Source organism: Podarcis filfolensis (genome assembly GCF_964270895.1).
Source record: "Podarcis filfolensis genome assembly, chromosome: 13".
NCBI lineage: Eukaryota > Metazoa > Chordata > Lepidosauria > Squamata > Lacertidae > Podarcis > Podarcis filfolensis.
This window is the reverse complement of record NC_139615.1, coordinates 6,347,803-6,366,967: the sequence shown is the minus strand read 5'-3', so window position 1 is coordinate 6,366,967 and position 19,165 is coordinate 6,347,803. Positions and strand designations below refer to the sequence as shown.

The 19,165-nt window shown below is 48.9% G+C and overlaps 1 protein-coding gene across 12 annotated transcripts in view; it reads left to right on the top strand.

The window, feature by feature from the left end:
* Positions 1-6,498: 6,498 nt before the first annotated feature.
* Positions 6,499-19,165, top strand: part of CARMIL3 (capping protein regulator and myosin 1 linker 3) — an 84,113-nt gene continuing 71,446 nt past the window's right edge. For 10 of the 12 annotated variants that reach the window (XM_083580767.1, XM_083580760.1, XM_083580765.1 and 7 more), the window contains exon 1: positions 6,502-6,651. In XM_083580767.1, coding sequence (XP_083436893.1) covers positions 6,612-6,651 — 40 coding nt within the window. In that variant the 5' untranslated portion in view covers positions 6,502-6,611. Of the gene's footprint in view, positions 6,652-19,165 lie in introns of all 12 variants that reach the window. The other 2 variants (XM_083580758.1, XM_083580764.1) reach the window with 2 other exon arrangements.

Sequence of the window (19,165 nt, the reverse complement as noted above, 5' to 3'; positions counted from 1 at the left end):
ATTGTTCAGCTTTTTGGGGGGGTGGGGACATCTCCCAAATAAAAATAAGTTTTTTCCCCTGGATTTTCAAAGCATTTTTCTTTTAAAAATTGCCCTAGTTGCCATACGTCTAGGTTTCTGAGCACAATTCAAAGTGTTGGTGTTGACCTTTAAAGCCCTAAACGACCTCGGCCCAGTATACCTGAAGGAGCGTTTCCACCCCCATTGTTTTGCCCGGACGCTGAGGTCCAGCGCTGAGGGCCTTCTGGTGGTTCCCTCCCTGCGAGAAGCGAAGCTACAGGGAACCAGGCAGAGGGCCTTCTTGGTAGTGGCGCCTGCCCTGTGGAATGCCCTCCCACCAGATGTCAAAGAGAACAACTACCTGACATTTAGACAACATCTGAAGGCAGCCCTGTTCAGGGAAGTTTTTAATGTGTGACATTTTAATGTATTTTTAATCTTTGTTGGAAGCAGCTCAGAGTGGCTGGGGAAACCCAGCCAGACGGGCAGGTTACAAATAACTTCTTCTTCTTCTTCTTCTTCTTCTTCTTCTTCTTCTTCTTCTTCTTCTTCTTCTTCTTCTTTCTTGTCTGTGTGGAACTGACTTCCCTTTCTAAATTCTAATGTGGAATGTATAGGATTTTCACCACAGAGATGCTAAAGGCTAGACTAGCAGCCTTACCTCGCAGCCGGTACCCTCCAGACATCCAATTTCTTGAGCTTTCATCCTGATCTGCTTGTGCATAGCTTTCATTGCGCACCCAGCATTAATTCTGATTTGTTTGCAGGGTGTTTACGCAATAGCTATTACTACGTTATTACGCAATAACTATTACTATAACTATTAGCCATTTTGCTAATTTGGTGGAAATCCACCCATTTTGACAGTCCGATTAAAACCCATATTTATGGCAGCCGTAACATACAGGGCTGGACTAGCCCTCTCCTGCTGCTGCCCTTTGTCTGGCAACTGCCATTCAAATCATATAAGGGACGGTTGACAGCTATGCTTCAAGTGGCAGTGAGTTCCACAGTTTTTAACTATGCACTTTGTGCAAGTGACTTTCTATCCTCTGCCCTGAATCTTCCAGAAGCCAGCTTCGTGTTGGGGCTGGTTGTCAGAAACCACGGGGGGTGGGGGGTGGAAGAGGGCTTTTGTGCTCGGGATTTTTTTAGAGGCCCCAGGGTGACCAATTTGGGAGCAGAATTCTGGACTGAAAGGGCCCCAGAAGGAATGGGAATGCTTAAATGAATATTTATACAAGCAGGGCTCAAATATGAAAGTTTGGTTGTGCTTAGACTAACCTTGTGAAGAGTATAGAGAACATAAAGATTTGACGGATTATGAAAGAACCTAAGGAAGGGAAATGATGGAAGAACAGATGTAAAATAGAGCAAGATAACTAAGAGACGTGCGGTAAATGCAGTGGAAGTCTTTTATAATATTTTAACTAGGATTTATATATTGTAAAGTTTGAAGCATTAATTTGGTAATATTATTGGTTATGAAAGGTTTTTTTTTGTCTTTTGTCTTTTTTTTTTAGTTTGCATTTTGGAAAACATGTATATAAATGTGTTTACAGTGTTATGTATTGTTCTTCGTTTCTTTTCCTTTTCCTTTTCTTTAAAATAAAAATAAAATAAAAGGGCCACTGGCCTGATCCAGAACTCCAGACATCCTTTTCACCGCTCATTCATGGCAATTTGTGCGCATGATGGTTATAAGGGTGTTCTCACCTCATCCTACTGCCAATACTTTTTGTGCTTGCAAACGTTTTGGGGCAGACGTACTGCTTCGTTTCCAATTTGTGCATGCCCCATAACTTCCTGCTGAAATCCTTTTCATACCGCAAATATTCTGGGTTTTTTCTTTTTGTTTTTAATTGTCCCTCTTTTGCTGCACTACAGTGCAGAAGTTGCCCCTCCAAATGGCAATAAAGACATAACATTGGGAAAGTCTCGCCCTTAACGGATTTAGAGCACTCCTTTTGGGGGGGGGGTCTGTTTCGGACTACAGTTCCCATCACCCCGCAGCCAGCACACCTTCTGGGTTGCAGCTCCCCTCGGTTGCCATGCAAAACATCTGCAAGGCACCAGGATGGCAGAGGGTGATTTAGAGTACTTTTTAGCAAAGCCTCAAACAGGATTTTATTTATTTATTTTTTAAAATATTTGTATTAGTTTTAATTAAAACAAACATCACATAAAAATAAACCATTGAAAGGAAAATTTTAAAATAAAAAACAACTGTAACACTTTTAAAACTATTTATACAACTAATATAATATCCAACGCGGGTGGCGCTGTGGGTTAAACCACAGAGCCTAGGACTTGCTGATCAGAAAGTCGGCGGTTCGAATCCCCGCGACGGGGTGAGCTCCCGTTGCTCGGTCCCTGCTCCTGCCTACCTAGCAGTTTGAAAGCACGTCAAAGTCCAAGTAGATAAATAGGTACCGCTCCGGCGGGAAGGTAAATGATATTTCCGTGCGCTGCTCTGGTTCGCCAGAAGCGGCTTAGTCATGCTGGCCACATGACTCGAAAGCTGTACGCTGGCTCCCTCGGCCAATAAAGCGAGATGAGCGCTGCAACCCCAGAGTCGGCCACGACTGGACCTAATGGTCAGGGGTCCCATTACCTTTTTACAATAGCCAAATGTGGCATTTCTCAAATCCCTTGACTTCCCTCTGCCCTCTCCATCGTTCCGTTATTTCATTATTAGTTCATGCATGTCCAAATTGTATTCTCCATCTATTTGAATCTAACCCTATCTTTCATTAGACTATTGCAAATGTTTTTTAGAATCCTGCTGATGTATCAACTTGTATACAGAGTTTTGATAGATATGAAATAAATACCGGTACTTCGCATTCGTTGCAAGAGCAGGATTTTAAAAGAAACATCCACTAGGGGTCATCTGGACACACCATCTCCCTCTTTCTTTGCATCTTAAGTGTAGGGCAGCTGTTCTTAAGCATCCAGACCGGACCTTTCTGTATACCTTTTTGGGGGTCTCTCTTGCAGATGTATGGGACGCGGGTAGCACTGTGGGTTAAACCACTGAGCCTAGGACTTGCCGATCAGAAGGTTGGCAGTTCGAATCTCCGTGACGGAGTGAGCTCCCGTTGCTCGGTCCCTGCTCTTGCCCACCTAGCAGTTTGAAAGCACGTCAAAGTCCAAGTAGATAAATAGGTACCGCTCCGGCGGGAAGGTAAATGATGTTTCCGTGCGCTGCTCTGGTTCGCCAGAAGCGGCTTAGTCCTGCTGGCCACATGACCCGGAAGCTGTACACCGGCTCCCTCGGCCAGTATAGCGAGATGAGCACCGCAACCCCAGAGTCGGTCACGACTGGACCTAATGGTCAGGGGTCCCTTACTTGCAGATGTGCTCCTCACACCTGAGGCTGACTTTCCTCCTATGCAACAGAAAACCACTAGGTGATCACATCAGCAAATTAACCTTTGAACAAGTTCACTTCTGTTTGTAATGTTCACATAGGGGTATATAAGCAGCCGGGGGAGGGGGAGGTATGGAGTGTAGAGCAGGCATAGGCAAACTTGCCCCCCCCAGATGTTTTAGGACTACAACTCCCATCATCCCTAGCTAACAGGACCAGTGATCAGGGATGATGGGAATTGTAGTCCCCAAACATCTGGAGGGCCAAGTTTGCCTATGCCTGGTGTAGAGAATAGAGAAATGTGTGGCATTACTTGAGAGTCATAGGCCTGATGATCTCTGAAGGGCCTCTAGTTCTCCCATCCCAGGCACAGATTAGTCGAGGGAGGGAAGCCCGTCTCAAAAGTGTCTGCACAATTGTGATGGGGTGTTGTCAGCTCAGTGAAAGTGTGTCTGTACATAGAGGATCCCCACCCTCTGTGAGCGATCCACAAACATGCCGAGCTCCACAATTCATAGAATCGTAGAATTGGAAGGGACTCCCAGAGTCATCTAGTCTAACCCCCTTGCAGTGCAGGAATCACAGCTAAAGAATCCCTGACAGGTAAAGGTAAAGGGACCCCTGACCATTAGGTCTAGTCATGACCGACTCTGGCGTTGCAGCGCTCATCTCGCTTTATTGGCCGAGGGAGCCGGCGTACAGCTTCCGGGTCACGTGGCCAGCATGACAAAGCCGCTTCTGGCGAACCAGAGCAGCGCACGGAAACGCCATTTACCTTCCCGCCAGAGTGGTATCTATGTATCTACTTGCACTTTGATGTGCTTTTGAAGTGCTAGGTTGGCAGGAGCAGGGACCGAGCAACGGGAGCTCGCCCCGTGGCGGGGATTCGAACCGCCGACCTTCTGATCAGCAAGTCCTAGGCTCTGTGGTTTAACCCACAGCGCCACCCGCGTCCCTATCCTATATCTGTTTTATAAAAAACAACAACCCAGAAATGAAGGAGAGATTACCACCTTCCAAGGGAGTCCATTCGACTATTGAACCGTTCAGAAAAGCTCTTCCTAATGTCTAGTCGAAATATTCAGTTCAGATCCTGCCCTCCAGAGCCGCAGAAAACAAACTTTCTCCATCTTCCAGGTCGCCGCCTTTTAGATATTTGAAGATGGCTATTGCATCACCTCTGATTTTTAAAATAGGAAATACATTGATCGGACAGACCGGCGTGTGTTTTTAACACGCAGGGTGCAAGTTCCTGAGTGAGAGATTTTCAGCGGTTCTGCCTGTCTGAGGAAGTGGAGAGCTGTGAACTGGCCCCAGCTTTATTTATTTATTACATATATATCCCACCTTTCCTCCAGGTTCCTCAATGAATCCTACATAGTTCCCCTTCTTCCTGTCCTATCCTCACAACAACCCAGGCAAAGAGACGGTGACTGGGCCAAATTTCACCCAGTGAGCTTCCTGGCTGAGTGGGGATTTTAATCCCTGAGTGCAGGTTTGAAGCCTGTTTCCCAGGTCCTAGCCCAATGCTCTAACCACTACACCACACAACCACCTCACCATTAGGCAGAAGGAAGGCCCTCCCAACCACCCTTCTTTTAAACTCTGCATTGGTGATGATTCGCACTCAGGGTGGTTACACACAATCCTTTTATTACTGTTTGCACCTGCAACAGTTTGGGAGGTGGTCACTCTGATCGGTGCCTGTCCTGTAACTTCCTGCTGAAAATCCTGAAATCTTGGACAGCTGCTGCCAATCAGTGTAGACAAAATAATAATAATAATAATAATAATAATAATAATAATAATAATAATAAATTTTATTTATACACCGCCCTCCCCGGCCAGAGCCGGTCGCCTAATACCAATAAAATCACAGTAAAAACATAAGGGGGTGGGAAACCAATTTAAAATACAGGTTAAAATGCAATTTTAAAATGCAGCCTCCTTTTAAAAGTAGCCGATAGATCAAGACCATAAGGGGAGGGAAGACATAGGGGTCAGACTGAGTCCAAACCAAAGGCCAGGAGGAACAGCTCTGTCTTGCAGACCCTGCGGGAAGATGTCAAATCCCGCATGGCCCTGGTCTCTTGTGACAGAGCGTTCCACCAGGTTGGGGCCAGTACTGAAAAGGCCCTGGCCCTAGTTGAGACCAATCTAACCACCTTGTGGCCTGGGACCTCCAAAATGTTGTCATTTGTGGACCTTAAGAGCTAGCTGGGCCCCAGTGATATGGCATGGTCTATGGCAGCTCCTGATGTTTCAATGCACCAGCTCAACACCTACAGGTGTAGACGTGCACCTATCTAATAGAGGTTTAACGGAATTATAGTGTCAGAAGGGACCCAAGGGTCATCTAGTCCAACCCCCTGCTGTGCAGGGATCCCAGTGAAACCATCCTTGATTTGCTTACTTGCTTGCTTGTTTCTAAAATTTCTATACTGCCCTCCACCCATAGATCTCATGGCGGTTCACAACCTAAACACACACACATGATGCATAATTAAAAATAAGAAGGTGAATAGAATAGAATTTTATTATTACGGTCACAGACCAGTTCCGGGTCACTTACAATATCAGGGAAATCATAAAACACAACAGGAATACATTGAATTGCAATTGGGTACAACAGAGACAATTCAGATATAACAGCAGTTAAAAAAATTATTAAATCTTGATCACTAAAATATAACCTAAAATTATCATTTTTAAAATTATAATTTTGGTAGTACAGCTTGTTCCCTAAGTTTTATGGCAGTCGCACGGAATTTGGCCACCCTTAGCGTGGTCTCTAGATCCTTGTCCTCTACCAGGAGTTTCAGACATTGGAGTTCGGTTCCCATTTGGAGATTTTTGTATAACAGGAGTGATAAATACCGAGTGTATATCCCCGTAGAAACGAAAATAAGAAGGTGGGATTGCGGGGGTCAGACTAGAAGACCTTTGGGGGTCCCTCCTCAACTACGGATCCCCCCCTCCCCGGCTACCTGCTCAGGGGAAAACCCGGGTGGGGTGGGAAGAATCCGCTTGGCCAAGCGCTTTGGGGGTAGGAGGGACCCAGGCGTCCGAGGAGCAGGGCGGGGCGGGAGGGAGTCTGCCTCCAGCCCGCCCAGCTGGTCCCCCGAGGGAGAGAGAAGGAAGGGGGGCGGAGGGAGAGGGAGATCGGGGAGGCTGCGCAGACGCGCTCGCTGCCACCGCCGCCCTAGCCGGGCATGTGCCGGCTTCTGCCGCAGCCGTGATGGCCCAGGCCGGAGGGGAGGTCGCCCGGGAGCTGCAAGGTAGGGACCTACCTTTTGGGGGGGGTGGGATGGAGTGGAGAGATTCCCCCCCCTCTCCCCATCCACCCTCATCCTCGCAGCCCCCAGACCATCCAGGGCACAATCCTTCGCGACCCCCCCTCCTCCTCTCTCCATCCCTCCAGCAACACTCCTCACCCCCCAAATACCCCGGGGAGAAATGGTCTAAAGGGTTAAATCCATCCCCCCATTAAAAACACCTGTGGGCCCCCCTCCCGCACGCTGCCCCCCAATTCTAGCGCCCCATAAAAAATTAGGGCCACCCTCCTCAGTTCCCACCCTCCCCGGGGAAATCTCTCTCCCCCCCCCCCGGGTTTGGAAATATACCCCCCTTTACCTGCGTCTCTCTCATTTCCCCCTCCCTCCAACAGGTGAATTGGCTCTTCCCAAGGCACCCCCCCCCCCCAATTCTCCGGGCGAGCAAATGGTTGCTGCCCCAGAAACGCCCCCCCCCACATGGTACCCAGTCCCATCATAGGGAACTATGTTGGCTCCTCTTATTATTATTATTCCTGCCCCCCATAGATGGAGGGGCACTGCTCCATTCTCTCTCCCCCCCCCCAATAACGACACTCCAAGGCTCCTAGCCGCTGCCCCACCCAGGTCAAGATCCCCCCCTCCCTCAGTGCAAGGAAAAGGTCTCCCCTCCCTTTCTACACCTAGAGACCCCCTTCAGTCGCCTCCCAACCCAGTTCCTAGGATGTGACCACTGTGATGCGGGCTCCCCCCACAGATATACTCACCCCCCCAGCTCAACCTCCAAGCTGTCTCTCTGCTTCTCTCAACACCCCCCCCCCCCCAAATAAATCCCACCGTCTTCCCAACCTACCTATCACCTTTCTGCCATTCCAGCTCCAGGGATAATCCAAAAGTCCATGGGGAGCAGTGTGTAAATCCTGCCTGCCCCCCATCACCCCACTTCTCTCCTCCCACCCCCCTTGAAAAACCGCCTCCCTCCACCCCAAACCATCTCCTCCAAGCTCTCATCCAAAGGGAATCGCCCCCCCCCCGTTTGCAATTGCTTTTATGGCCATTGCAATTCATTTCTCTGCAAACCGCCTCCCCCCCCCCCCACCCATGCACAATTCCCTGTTCAGGAGCCTGGATTTTCCCCTGCCCACCCCCTTCCCTGGTACTTAAGCCCCTTCCCATCTCTCTCTGTCTCACATAACATTCAATCTTGCAGGCTGTATCACTTAATGGCTCTTCAGGAGATAGCTGGGTCTCCCCTGGGGATGGGGGCGGAGGGAGGGCCAGAACTCCTGGGTTCTTTCCAGGGGTAGAGTAGAGTGGTGGGGGGGAGTTAAGGGGTGGCCCTGATCCAGGACTCCTGGGTTTCCGCGCTGGGAAAGGGAGCTGTTTCTCTGTATCCACTCACACCTTTTGCTTGCTATAATAGTGGATTATTGCTGAAAGCTGCCTGTGGGTTAATGGGTTGTCTCTTGAGGCTGTGTAGGCTCTGGTGTGCCTCTCTCTACACACACACACACACACACACACACACACACACACACACACACTCTTCCTGCTGTTGTCACTCCTGGCATGTCCCTGCTTGGATATCTGGGAACAGGGAGGAAGAGAAGGTGTGAGACACAACTGGGATGGTGTGTTTGTGTGTGTGTGTGTTTTGCAACATCCCTTTTGTGTGCATGCACCCGCACACACACACACACCAAGGATCTCGCCAGGAGTCAGAGAGAAGCACGGAAAATCATGCACACAATTCTGCCCCCGCCACTTGAAACTGAAAAACACCATTGACACACCCAAAGTTCCTATCTACTACTTTGATCCGGTGTTTATCTGCCTACCTGCTGAGCTGGTGGTGGGTCATATGAGAAGCTGGCTGCTGGCAGCTCAGACTGCTTGCCCCCCTCCAGCCCAGGATTATGGACTCTGGCTGAAAGCTCTTCTCCAGGGTATCAGGTGTGGGGGGGGGGAGATGTCTTTCTGCACCCCCCTTATTACCTGCTCTCTGAACCTTTGGAGGGGCCTGAAATGGGCCCCTCCCCAAATAGATCTGAGTCCCACAAATGCCATTCCAAACACCCACCCTGTGACCCATATATCCACATAATCTGGCCCTGCCCAAGCGACCCACAGTTTACTCACAGGGGTCGGCTCCCTCCTTCCCGATCTCTGTTTCCATTTGCCAACCTGTCTCTTTAAGGCTGGGCTCCGATGTTACTCCTACTCAGAGGAGACCCATTGAAATCAGTTTGCCCCCAATCCCATCTGTTTCCCAAGCGTGCGAAAGGAAAATTGAAGGGAGCTTATCCTTTTTTTCTTTTTTACAATGCCTTCTCTGGTCAATTTCAGTTGCGAAAAAGAGAGAGCGAAAAAACCTGTGTCTGTTTATGTGATGCCTATGAATGTTCTAGATGATAGCAGGAGAAGCTGCGAGTGCCTTCGGCATCTTAACACACACACACACACACACACACACACACACAATGCAACCGCTTTGCTTCACGACAACAACGAAAAAACACATCTTCGCTCCAGAAGGAGAGCTTCCAGGGCTTACGCTTACGACTTCAGAAACCCGGTTTCCCATCTCGGCCACGTGGCGAGGCGGAAGGTGCTCTCTGCACATGCTCAGAGGCATTCTCTCCCCTTGCAGTCACTGCACAGAGCCCGGCAGCAGGTGTTAAGTAAACACTGTGTTGCTGCTTTTGCCTCCTGCGTTCATAAAAACCAGGCAGGGATGCTGTAGGGCGTGACACGGTTGGAAGGTGCAAAGGCGATGTCACACTTCTTCCTGGGATTTCTGTCTCTCTCACACACACTTTCACACACACACACACAGCCTGCCAGATAGTAAATAAAATGAATGGAGACTCTCGTATTTAAAGCGGCGGCCACACGTGACTACTGTGTCTAAATGGCTGCTTTCATCTCCCCTCAAAATGAACGGGTGGAACTCAAGGCAGTGGCGGAGCAGACTGTATCACTTCACTTGGCAAAGAGGGGGTGCCGCTGTGCTATTTCTGCCCCCCCCAACACACAGGAAGGTGCCATTGGTCCACCTAGCTGAGTAGGTCTACACCACCGTTCTTCAACCTTGGGTCCAAAAACGCTGTTGGACTACAAAGCCCATCATCCACAGCCAGCTTAGGCAGTGGTCATGGATGATGGGAGTTGTAGTCTAAGAACATCCGGGGACCCAGTAGGTTGCATGACACCCAAAAGATGCTTCATGAAGCCATGGCTCATTGGTGGGGAGGCTGTGTCCCCCCCAGCATGTTTGACCACAACTCCCATCATCCCCGAGCTGTGGGGCACATAGCGGCCAAAATGTTATTTAAGGTAACTTACGATATTCCCGAATCGGACCTACAGCAGAAAGGTAGCCCTTCCCACCATTCCTTTAAAAGAAATTCACTGTTAATTTATCATTTGCACATTTAACAAGGGACAGAGAAAGTGAAGAAACGAGGTGAATTAAAAAAGAAAAATGAAAGGGAACGCAATCATAATAATATGCAAAAAAAAATAAATACTAACTACAGCAGTAAAATGTTAGAGGCAGGAATGTTTCTGAATGCCAGAATGCCACAGGAGAGGAGAGGGATCTTGTGTTCAAATCCTCCTTGCAGGTTCCCCACAGGCTTCTAGCTGGCTGCCGTGAGAACAGGGTACTGGGTTGGGGGGGTGGGTGGCCGTAGGCCTCATCTAGCAGGCCCTCCTTATTTCCTTAAATCGCCCTGCGGACACAGCAACCATCCAGACATGGATCTTAAATTGAACATCAGCCCTCCAGGCGCCATAGAGGGATCCAAACAAGTTTGATGCCTACATGAAACAAGGAGCCAAAGCGCTGAGGCCCTCAGACCATTGTGTGATAGTTGGCAGGTGCTTATCCTTCCAACGCATAACTTTTGGAGCCAAGTCCTTTCTGTTGTCCCATCAGCCATGACGACTGAGGCCGAAGGGGATTCCTCAACCACCCCACATGCCTCTTCTGTCTAATGACAGGACCGGCTCTGGCCCAACCTAAACAGAATGCCAACCTGGTGTGCAGCAGCTCTGAAAAGACTGGAGGTTTTGTTTCTGGCCCATTCCGTAATGATTCCCTGTGTGAAATCCATCTTTTTCAGAGCTGCCCCTCTCTGGGTTGGCATTTTCGTTCAGCTATCCACCGTGACCCTGAGTTCTCTTTCTTGGGTAGTCGCCAACAGCCCAGGCCCCTGTCAGTGCATATTTGAGTGGGAGGGGGTTTACATCCCTTTACATTTACATTGTTTTTCCTTTCCCATTTTAACCCCCATTCCCCCGGTTTGGAAAAATCCTTTTGGAGCATCTTACCATCCTTTTAGGGACGCAGGTGGCGCTGTGGGTTAAACCACAGAGCCTAGGACTTGCCAATCAGAAGGTTGGCAGTTTGAATCCCTGTGACGGGGTGAGCTCCCGTTGCTCGGTCCCTGCTCCTGCCCACCTAGCAGTTTGAAAGCACGTCAAAGTGCGAGCAGATAAATAGGTACTGCTCCAGCGGGAAGGCAAACGGCGTTTCCATGCACTGGTCTGCTTTGCCAGAAGTGGCTTAGTCATGCTGGCCACATGACCCGGAAGCTGTACGCCGGCTCCCTCGGCCAGTAAAGCGAGATGAGCGCCGCAACCCCAGAGTCACGACTGGACCTAATGGTCAGGGGTCCCTTTACCCCTGACATCAGGGGGTGTCACCTGCAAATGTGGTTCGCCTCACTGCTGATCCCTAACTTGAGCAAGTTCAAAAGCACAAGTCCCCCTTCAGATCCTTAGAGGACACCTACTTCCTAGTTCCCTCCGGTGTGAGAACTGTGAATTTGGTCCAGATCTGTGCTTTCTGTTCTTTAACCAGTTCTCCATCCCTACCCAAGGACCCATCCTCTCACTCGGTTGCTCCTAAGATTACGAAAAAGCCTTTGGAACCTGCTGAAAACTTTCAAAGTCCAAGTACACAATGTCTACCCGATCAACACTCTCCTCGTGCTTATTGATACCCTCAAATAACCCAAAAATGTTAGGGAGGCGGGACTTCCTGTTACGGAAGCCATGCTGCTTTTTCTCCAGCAAGGCTTGTTCTTCTTCATGCTTGATCATCTGAGGTCTTCCACCAGTTTACCTGGAACGCCGCATTAATCTAATTCGTCTGTAATTTCCCGGATGCTCCCTAGATCTCCTTTAAAAAAATAAAATAAATCAGTGTTAGATTGGCTACTTTCCAGTCCTCTGATACGAAGACCGACCTAGGATCAAGTTAACATATTTTCGTTAGAAGATCAGCAGTTTTGCATTCAAGTTCTTGGGTGGATGCTATGTATCTCTACGGAATGATTTGTCAATTGTTCATTTTGCCAAACCTCTGCTTACCTGACACAAAATCGGTTTTTCAGATCCCACCCCACAGAAAAATGGGTTCAGACGTGTGTGTGTGTGTGTGTGTGTGTGTGTGTGTGTGTGTCCTACATCATCTTAAGTTAGACACAGATTAATCCTGCTTTTCTATAACCTCCATGTTCCTGTCCTTTCGCTCCCTTGCTGCCTAGTGGTCTAGCCACCCCAGCCCCTGATGCTTTAAATACCGTATTTTTCGCTCTACAAGACACACCAGACCATAAGACGCACCTAGTTTTTGGAGGAGGAAAACAAGAAAAAAAATATTCTGAATTTCAGAAGCCAGAACAGCAAGAGGGATAGCTGCATGGTGAAAGCAGCAATCCCTCTTGCTGTTCTGGCTTCTGGGATAGCTGCGCAGCCTGCATTTGCTCCATAAGACGCACACACATTTCCCCTTACTTTTTAGGAGGGAAAAAGTGAGTCTTATGGAGCAAAAAATAGGGTTGGCCTTAATACCTTTATCAATATGTTGCCCAGATTTCCTCTTCACTTCCTTGCTTGCCAACGTCACATTTGCTTCTCCAGGTTTTGTGCTTCTTCTTTTTCTGTTCTCCGCAGTTGGGCAAGCCTTCAGTTTTTTTTGAAAGAAGCCTTTCTTCCCCTTTTCATAGCTTCCTCCACACTGCTAGTTAACCACATTGGCATCCGCTTCAACTTGACAGCATTAAAAAAAAAAAAATTAGCTTAAGCTTCTACTAGGGTGGTTTTAAATAAGCTCTGTGCAGTTTGGAGAGATTTTACTGGCTTTATCTCCCCTTTCAGCTTTCTTTCTATTGCCTCCCTCATTTTGGAGAAGTTTATTCTTTTGAAGTCAAATGCGACTGTGCTTGGAATCATATCTGGCCGTTGTCTGCTTGCATTTGTGTTGAATTGCGTTGCTGGTTGCCGCTTCCATTCGGTTCAACGATATGCCCATCTCATACCAGGTTCTAGGTGCTACTTCAATTATTATTATTATTATTAATTAAAATTTTATACCGCCCTTCATCCAAAGATCACAGGGCAGTACGCAACATACTGTATTTTTCGCCCTATAGGACGCACTTTTTCCCCTCCAAAAATGAAGGGGAAATCTGTGTGCGTCCTATGGGGCAAATGCAGGCTTTCGCTGAAGCGTGGAGAGCGAGAGGGGTCGGTGCGCACCGACCCCTCTCGCTCTCCAGGCTTCAGGAAGCTTTCCGCAAGCCTGGGGAGCCCGTGGGAGTTCCCACAGGGCTCCCTAGGCTGCAGATAGCAGCCTGCTGCCCGGAGCGCGGGGTGCGCTGAAGCAGAGCGCCCCACGCTTCGGGCAGACATCCGCGGCTGGGGGGGAGGATAAAATTTTTTCCCTTTATTTCCCCCCCAAAAAACTAGGTGCGTCCTATGGGCCGGTGCGTCCAATAGGGTGAAAAATACGGTGTTAATATATCACTTTCTTCTCTTGACGCATTTCTTTTTCGATAACAATTTTTATTAGTTTTCAATTATAACAATCCAATAATATCCTCATTATAACAATGCCACATTATAATACAATTAGTAATGCCGATCATTGCCAAATTATACAATTTCGGTGCCCTCCCCCGTGTGCTAGAATTGATGATTTGATTATTCTCTTTGTTTCTGCGTTCCAAAATCTTATAAATTTCAATTACACCCCAGTCAAAATACCAATCCCTTATACTGCAACTGCAGTTTTAACTACTTCCATTCATCTCGACACCTTTCTGGTTTCCTTCTCCATCTCAAGATCGCCCTTAGAATTCTGGTTGGGGGACTGTGGAATTGTGCTTCCGCAGGGCTCAAATTAGTGGGATGCGGGCGGTGCTGTGGGTTAAACCACAGAGCCTAGGACTTGCCGATCAGAAGGTTGGTGGTACGAATCCCCGCGACGGGGTGAGCTCCCGTTGCTCAGTCCTTGCTCCTGCCAACCTAGCAGTTGGAAAGCACATCAAAGTGCAAGTAGATAACTAGGTACCGCTCCGGCGGGAAGGTAAACGGTGTTTCCGTGCGCTGCTATGGCTCGCCAGAAGTGGCTTAGTCATGCTGGCCACATGACCCGGAAGTTGTACGCCGGCTCCCTCAGCCAATAAAGCGAGATGAGTGCCGCAACCACAGAGTCGGCCACGACTGGACCTAATGGTCAGGGGTCCCTTTACCTTTACCTTAGGGCTCAAATTATTTTTCTCATTCAGTATTCCTACTCACAGTAGGTATAAGAGGTAATTTAGGTCATACCTGCACCATGAGCCCCAAACCCTGTCATAGCAGTCCTGGGGAATCCTGGGAAGTGTAGTTTGTTAACCTTGCTGGGAATTGTAGCTCTGTGAGGTCAGCAACCATCCACAAACTACAGTCCCCAGGAGTCTTTGCGGGACGTAGAGAAGCTGTGACAAAGTGGTACAAGAGCGCTCTAAATGGATGTTGTGTCTGTGACGGACTGATGCTGGAGAGGCAACTTACACATCATCCGAAAACAGGATAAAAGAGGGTTTAGATCTGTGTAAAATCTGTATATTCTGATTCATATGCAAATTTAGAAAGAATTGCTGTAATTTAGATAGAAGTGCGATACATCTCATCATAGTGGGGGAAGCTATGTTTGTTGTTGAAGTGCTAACTGTTGATGGGCAATTTTGCTCTCCCTTCTTAGGGTTTTGTACTGGTTTTGTACTGGACAGCCTTTCAGATAGAGGAGCGCCTGTCTAAAGTAGGGCAGCCGGCCTCAGTTGCTTAATACTACTACTAATAAATTTATTATTTATACCCCGCCCATCTGGCTGGGCTTCTCCAGCCACTCTGGGCAGCTTCCAACAAAATATTAAAATACAGAAATGCATCAAACATTAAAAGCTTCCCTAAACAGGGCTGCCTTCAGATGTCTTCTAAAAGTCTGGTAGTTGTTCTCTTTGACATTGGGTGGGAGGGCGTTCCACAAGGCGGGTGCCACTACTGAGAAGGCCCTCTACCTGGTTCCCTGTAACTTGGCTTCTTGCAGTGAGGGAACCGCCAGAAGGTCCTCGGCGCTGGACCTCAGTGTCCGGGCAGAACGATGGGGGTGGAGACGCTCCTTCAGATATACTGGACCGAGGCCGTTTAGGGCTTTAAAGGTCAGCACCAACACTTTGAATTGTGCTCGATGTGCTCCTCACCACTCCTCTGACATGCCAAATTCTCTTTCCCGTCGAGGATTTCCTAAATCGAACCAGGAAACCGTGGTTTGCGAACCAGCCGTGGTCTCAAGGCATCCAGTGCCGGCTAGTCTCAGTGCAGATGCAACAGTAAACTGTGGTTATAGCAAACTATGGGAGGGAGAAGGGGAATTTGCATGTTAGGTGGGAAGAGGAAAGGGGAGCCTGCAAGCTTCTGCCACATTCCTGCTTGTCAAACCATGGTTTGGCGTGCAGAGAGGATTGCCCCTGAAACCAGATCGCTATCACTGTCAGAAGAGTCTCAGCTCTTACAGCTTCACATCTGAAATCCCGAGACCTGCAAAATGTCTCAGCCCACGCTGCTCCTTGATGCGCCAGCACGGAGGAATAATTTATAAAGATGCCATCAGTAATCCAAAACACGGACCTCTCTGCTGGGACTGGCTCTTAAAGAGCGTTCAGGAAAATGCAGATGTGTGCGGCGCAGAGCAGATAGGAATCCATCTCAAATCACCCCCCACCCCCGTCTCACATGCACAGTGCTAATGCTGCTTTTAACCAAAGCACACCAGCTCTAAGCGCCCATTTAAATCCCCTAATCCGGCTCAAAACAAAATTGCAAAGGTGACCCTACCAAAAGACTAAAAGGACACGCCGCAGGTTGGTGTTGCTGTGTGTATATTTTTTATTAAAAGGCTGCAGGCATCTGCCAGGGCTTTCGGTGTGAAGCAAAGGGGCGTTTGTTGCCTCAAGCCTTACGATATGCATTGGCAAAACTTCCTCCCGTCTTGAGGTTTTGTTGCCCAAGAGCCTCTCTGGGTGTTTTTGTGTGTTTTTTTTGTGGGGGAGTGGGATGGGTTGCTTTCTCCCCCACCCCTTTTTCTTGAGACACACACAGTTCAGACAGGAAGAAGCCAAGACATAGAAATCTAAAAATGAACACCGTTTCCCCTTTTCCCTGAGCATAATTGCTCACGAGAGAAATTAGGTCACAGCACCCCAATCCTAGATGCTTCTTCTTCTTCCCAAAAAAGGACACTGTTAGGGTTGCTGCTGTTGCGATCTATTTGTCCCCCCTCCTTCGCGCTGATTTGGGGAGGGGCCTTGGCACCCTCTGATGGGGTATAGAATCATAGTCTCATGGAACCATAGGCTTGGAAGGGACCCCAAGGGACATCTAGACCAACCCCCAGTGATGCAGGTATCTCAACTGAAGCATTCATGAGAGATGGCCTCCCAACCTCTGCTTAAAAACCTCCAAGGAAGGAGAGTTCGCCACCTCCCGAGGGAGGCCAGCTCCTTACTGCCAGGAAGTTCTTTTCGATGTTTAGTTGGAATCTCTTTTCTTGTAACTTGAAGCCATGGGTTCGAGTCCTGCCCTCCAGAGCAGGAGAAAACAAGCTTGCCCCACCTTTTACATGACAGCCCTTCAGATATTTGAAGATGGCTATCTCCTCTCAGTCTCCTCTTTTCCAGGCTAAACATACCCAGCTCCTTCAACCATTCCTCATCAGGCTTGGTTTCCAGACCCTTGATCATCTTGGCTGCCCTCCTCCGCACACACATTCCAGCTTAAACGTGCCACCCATAACTGCGCACGGTATTCCAGCTGTGATCTTGAGCAAGGCAGAATTTGGGTGGCGCTATTAGTTCTCTTTATCCGGATGCTGTACTTCTGCTGATGCAGCCTAGAATAGCATTAGCTATTTTGGTGATGCATCACACTGTTGACTCATGTTCAGCTTGTGGTCCACCAAGACCCCTAGAATCTTTTTCACATGTACCGCTGGCAAGCCAGCAGTCCCCCATCTTATATTTGTGCACCTGGTTCTTCCTGCCTAAGTGCAGAACCTGACATTTGTCCCTACTGAAATTCATTTTGTTAGTTTGGGCTCCAGTTCTCCAACCTATTAAGGCCGCCTCAAATCCTGATTCTGTCTTCTGTGGCGTTGGCTACCCCTCCCGGTTTGGTGCCACCTGCAAATTTGATGAGTATCCCCTCAATTCCTATTTTGGGAGAGCTGGCACCTAGCAGGCCACACCTGGTTGCCTCTGATTCTCTGTGTAAAGTGGAAATTGTTGCACCCTTAGGGTGGCAGACCCTGGCAATAGTCTCACCATACCATTTTCTTGAGCTTGGCCCTGCCTCCAAGGAGCTATGGGGAAAGGGCATGGTCCCCCCCCCACCTCAGGCCGGGCTGAGAGAATGAATGTGAGCAGCTCGGGGTATTGAAAGAGGCCGAGTCAGACCGATGAATCACGCAGATTCAGCAGCCATCTTCCCCTGGGGACGGGTGTTTGGTGCCCGTAATACCCATTACACAGTTTGGGAAGTAGCTGGTGATTTGAGAGATTGATGGCAGAGAAGGGCAATTGTTGGCTAACAGCTAAACCAGGTGATTCAAAACATCAGCGATCAGAAGCAAGATGCCTCTGAACAGCAGTTGCTACGGGAGACCTTAGCTGCCTTGTGGGAGAAGAAAAGTCTCAGGAGTAATAATAATAATAATAATAATAATAATAATAATAATAATAGTTTATTATTTATACCCCGCCCATCTGGCTGGGTTTCTCCAGCCACTCTGGGCAGCTTCCAATGGAATATCAAAATACAATAACCTATTAAACATTAAAAGCTTCCCTAAACAGGGCTGCCTTGATTTTTAGAAGACATCTAGTCTTCTAAAAATCTGGTAGTTGTTTTTCTCTTTGACATCTGGTGGGAGGGCGTTCCACAGGGCGGGTGCCACTACCGAGAAGGCCCTCTGCCTGGTTCCTGTAACTTGGCTTCTCGCAGTGAGGGAACCACCAGAAGGCCCTCGGCACTGGGCAGAATGATGGGTGTGGAGACGCTCCTTCAGTAAACCATACACAAATCCGGAGTCCTTAAGACAGTTGGATGGCGCCTTGTTCACCTCCTTCCAGCAACTCCTGCAGCTGAGTTGGTGCCCAATGCCTTGCTCTGCTTTCCTTTGGACCACATCAGTGAGACTGGCAGGGGGGTCTTGTCGTTTGGGCAGCCCAGGACCTCCATACACCCTGGCCAGGCTTGTGCGCCAGGGAGGTCACTTTCGTGCTGCTAGTGAGGCTGTTTGTGACTTCACCCCCGGAGGCACACTTCAATGTCTCTGGAGACAGACAGATGCCAAGCACGCAAGCCAAAGATCACCCAGCACACAGGTCGACTATGGAATTGGCTCCCACATGGTGTGGTGATGCCATCAACTTGGACCGGGCGAAAAGAGGATCAGAGAAATTTATTCTCACGTTCTTACACCTAGATATACTGGAAGGGTTGTGCCTCAGAGCCTAGATGCTTGCTGTGTGAAGCACAGTGTCCTACTGCAGAGCTATGGCCCGTCCCCCTATTGAGGGAAGGGCATGCTGTGTACGCTCAGAGGCACTCTTTTTGCCACCCGCTCTGCATGTGCTCAGGAGACGAATCCCGGGTTGCTTGGCTACTTACGGCCGGATGGAACGAGGGATTCTTCAGATGAACAGTTGTGAGAATGGGGCTAGGTGGTTGTCGTGAGCTCTCAGTACAAAAGTATGATCAGGGGTCAGCAAACTTTTGCAGCAGGGGGCCGGTCCACTGTCCCTCAGACCTTGTGGGGGGCCGGACTATATGTTGCCGTGATTATGACCTGCATTTTTGGCAAAAACACTTACTGGGACCAACCCCAATGTTGCCCGAAAGCGATATTTTTTGGGGCGGGGGTGTTCTCTCATACACCCATGCTGCTTCCTTTGCGTTTTACACATTGACAGTTATTATTTCTCTCGTAAGGCGGGGTGGAGGCTGGGGGGCTGAGGTAAGTGCGCCATTCCCGTCAGCCCTGGAAAGTGTGTGCGCATGCTTGGGTGAAGGGAAAAGCCATTGGCCACACTAAGTCAGGCCGGCGCTGCTCAGGCAAAAACATTCTTTTCCCTGCGTGAGGGAAGACGAGGGGGCGGCGGCTATTTACCTTTCCATGGCTCACACC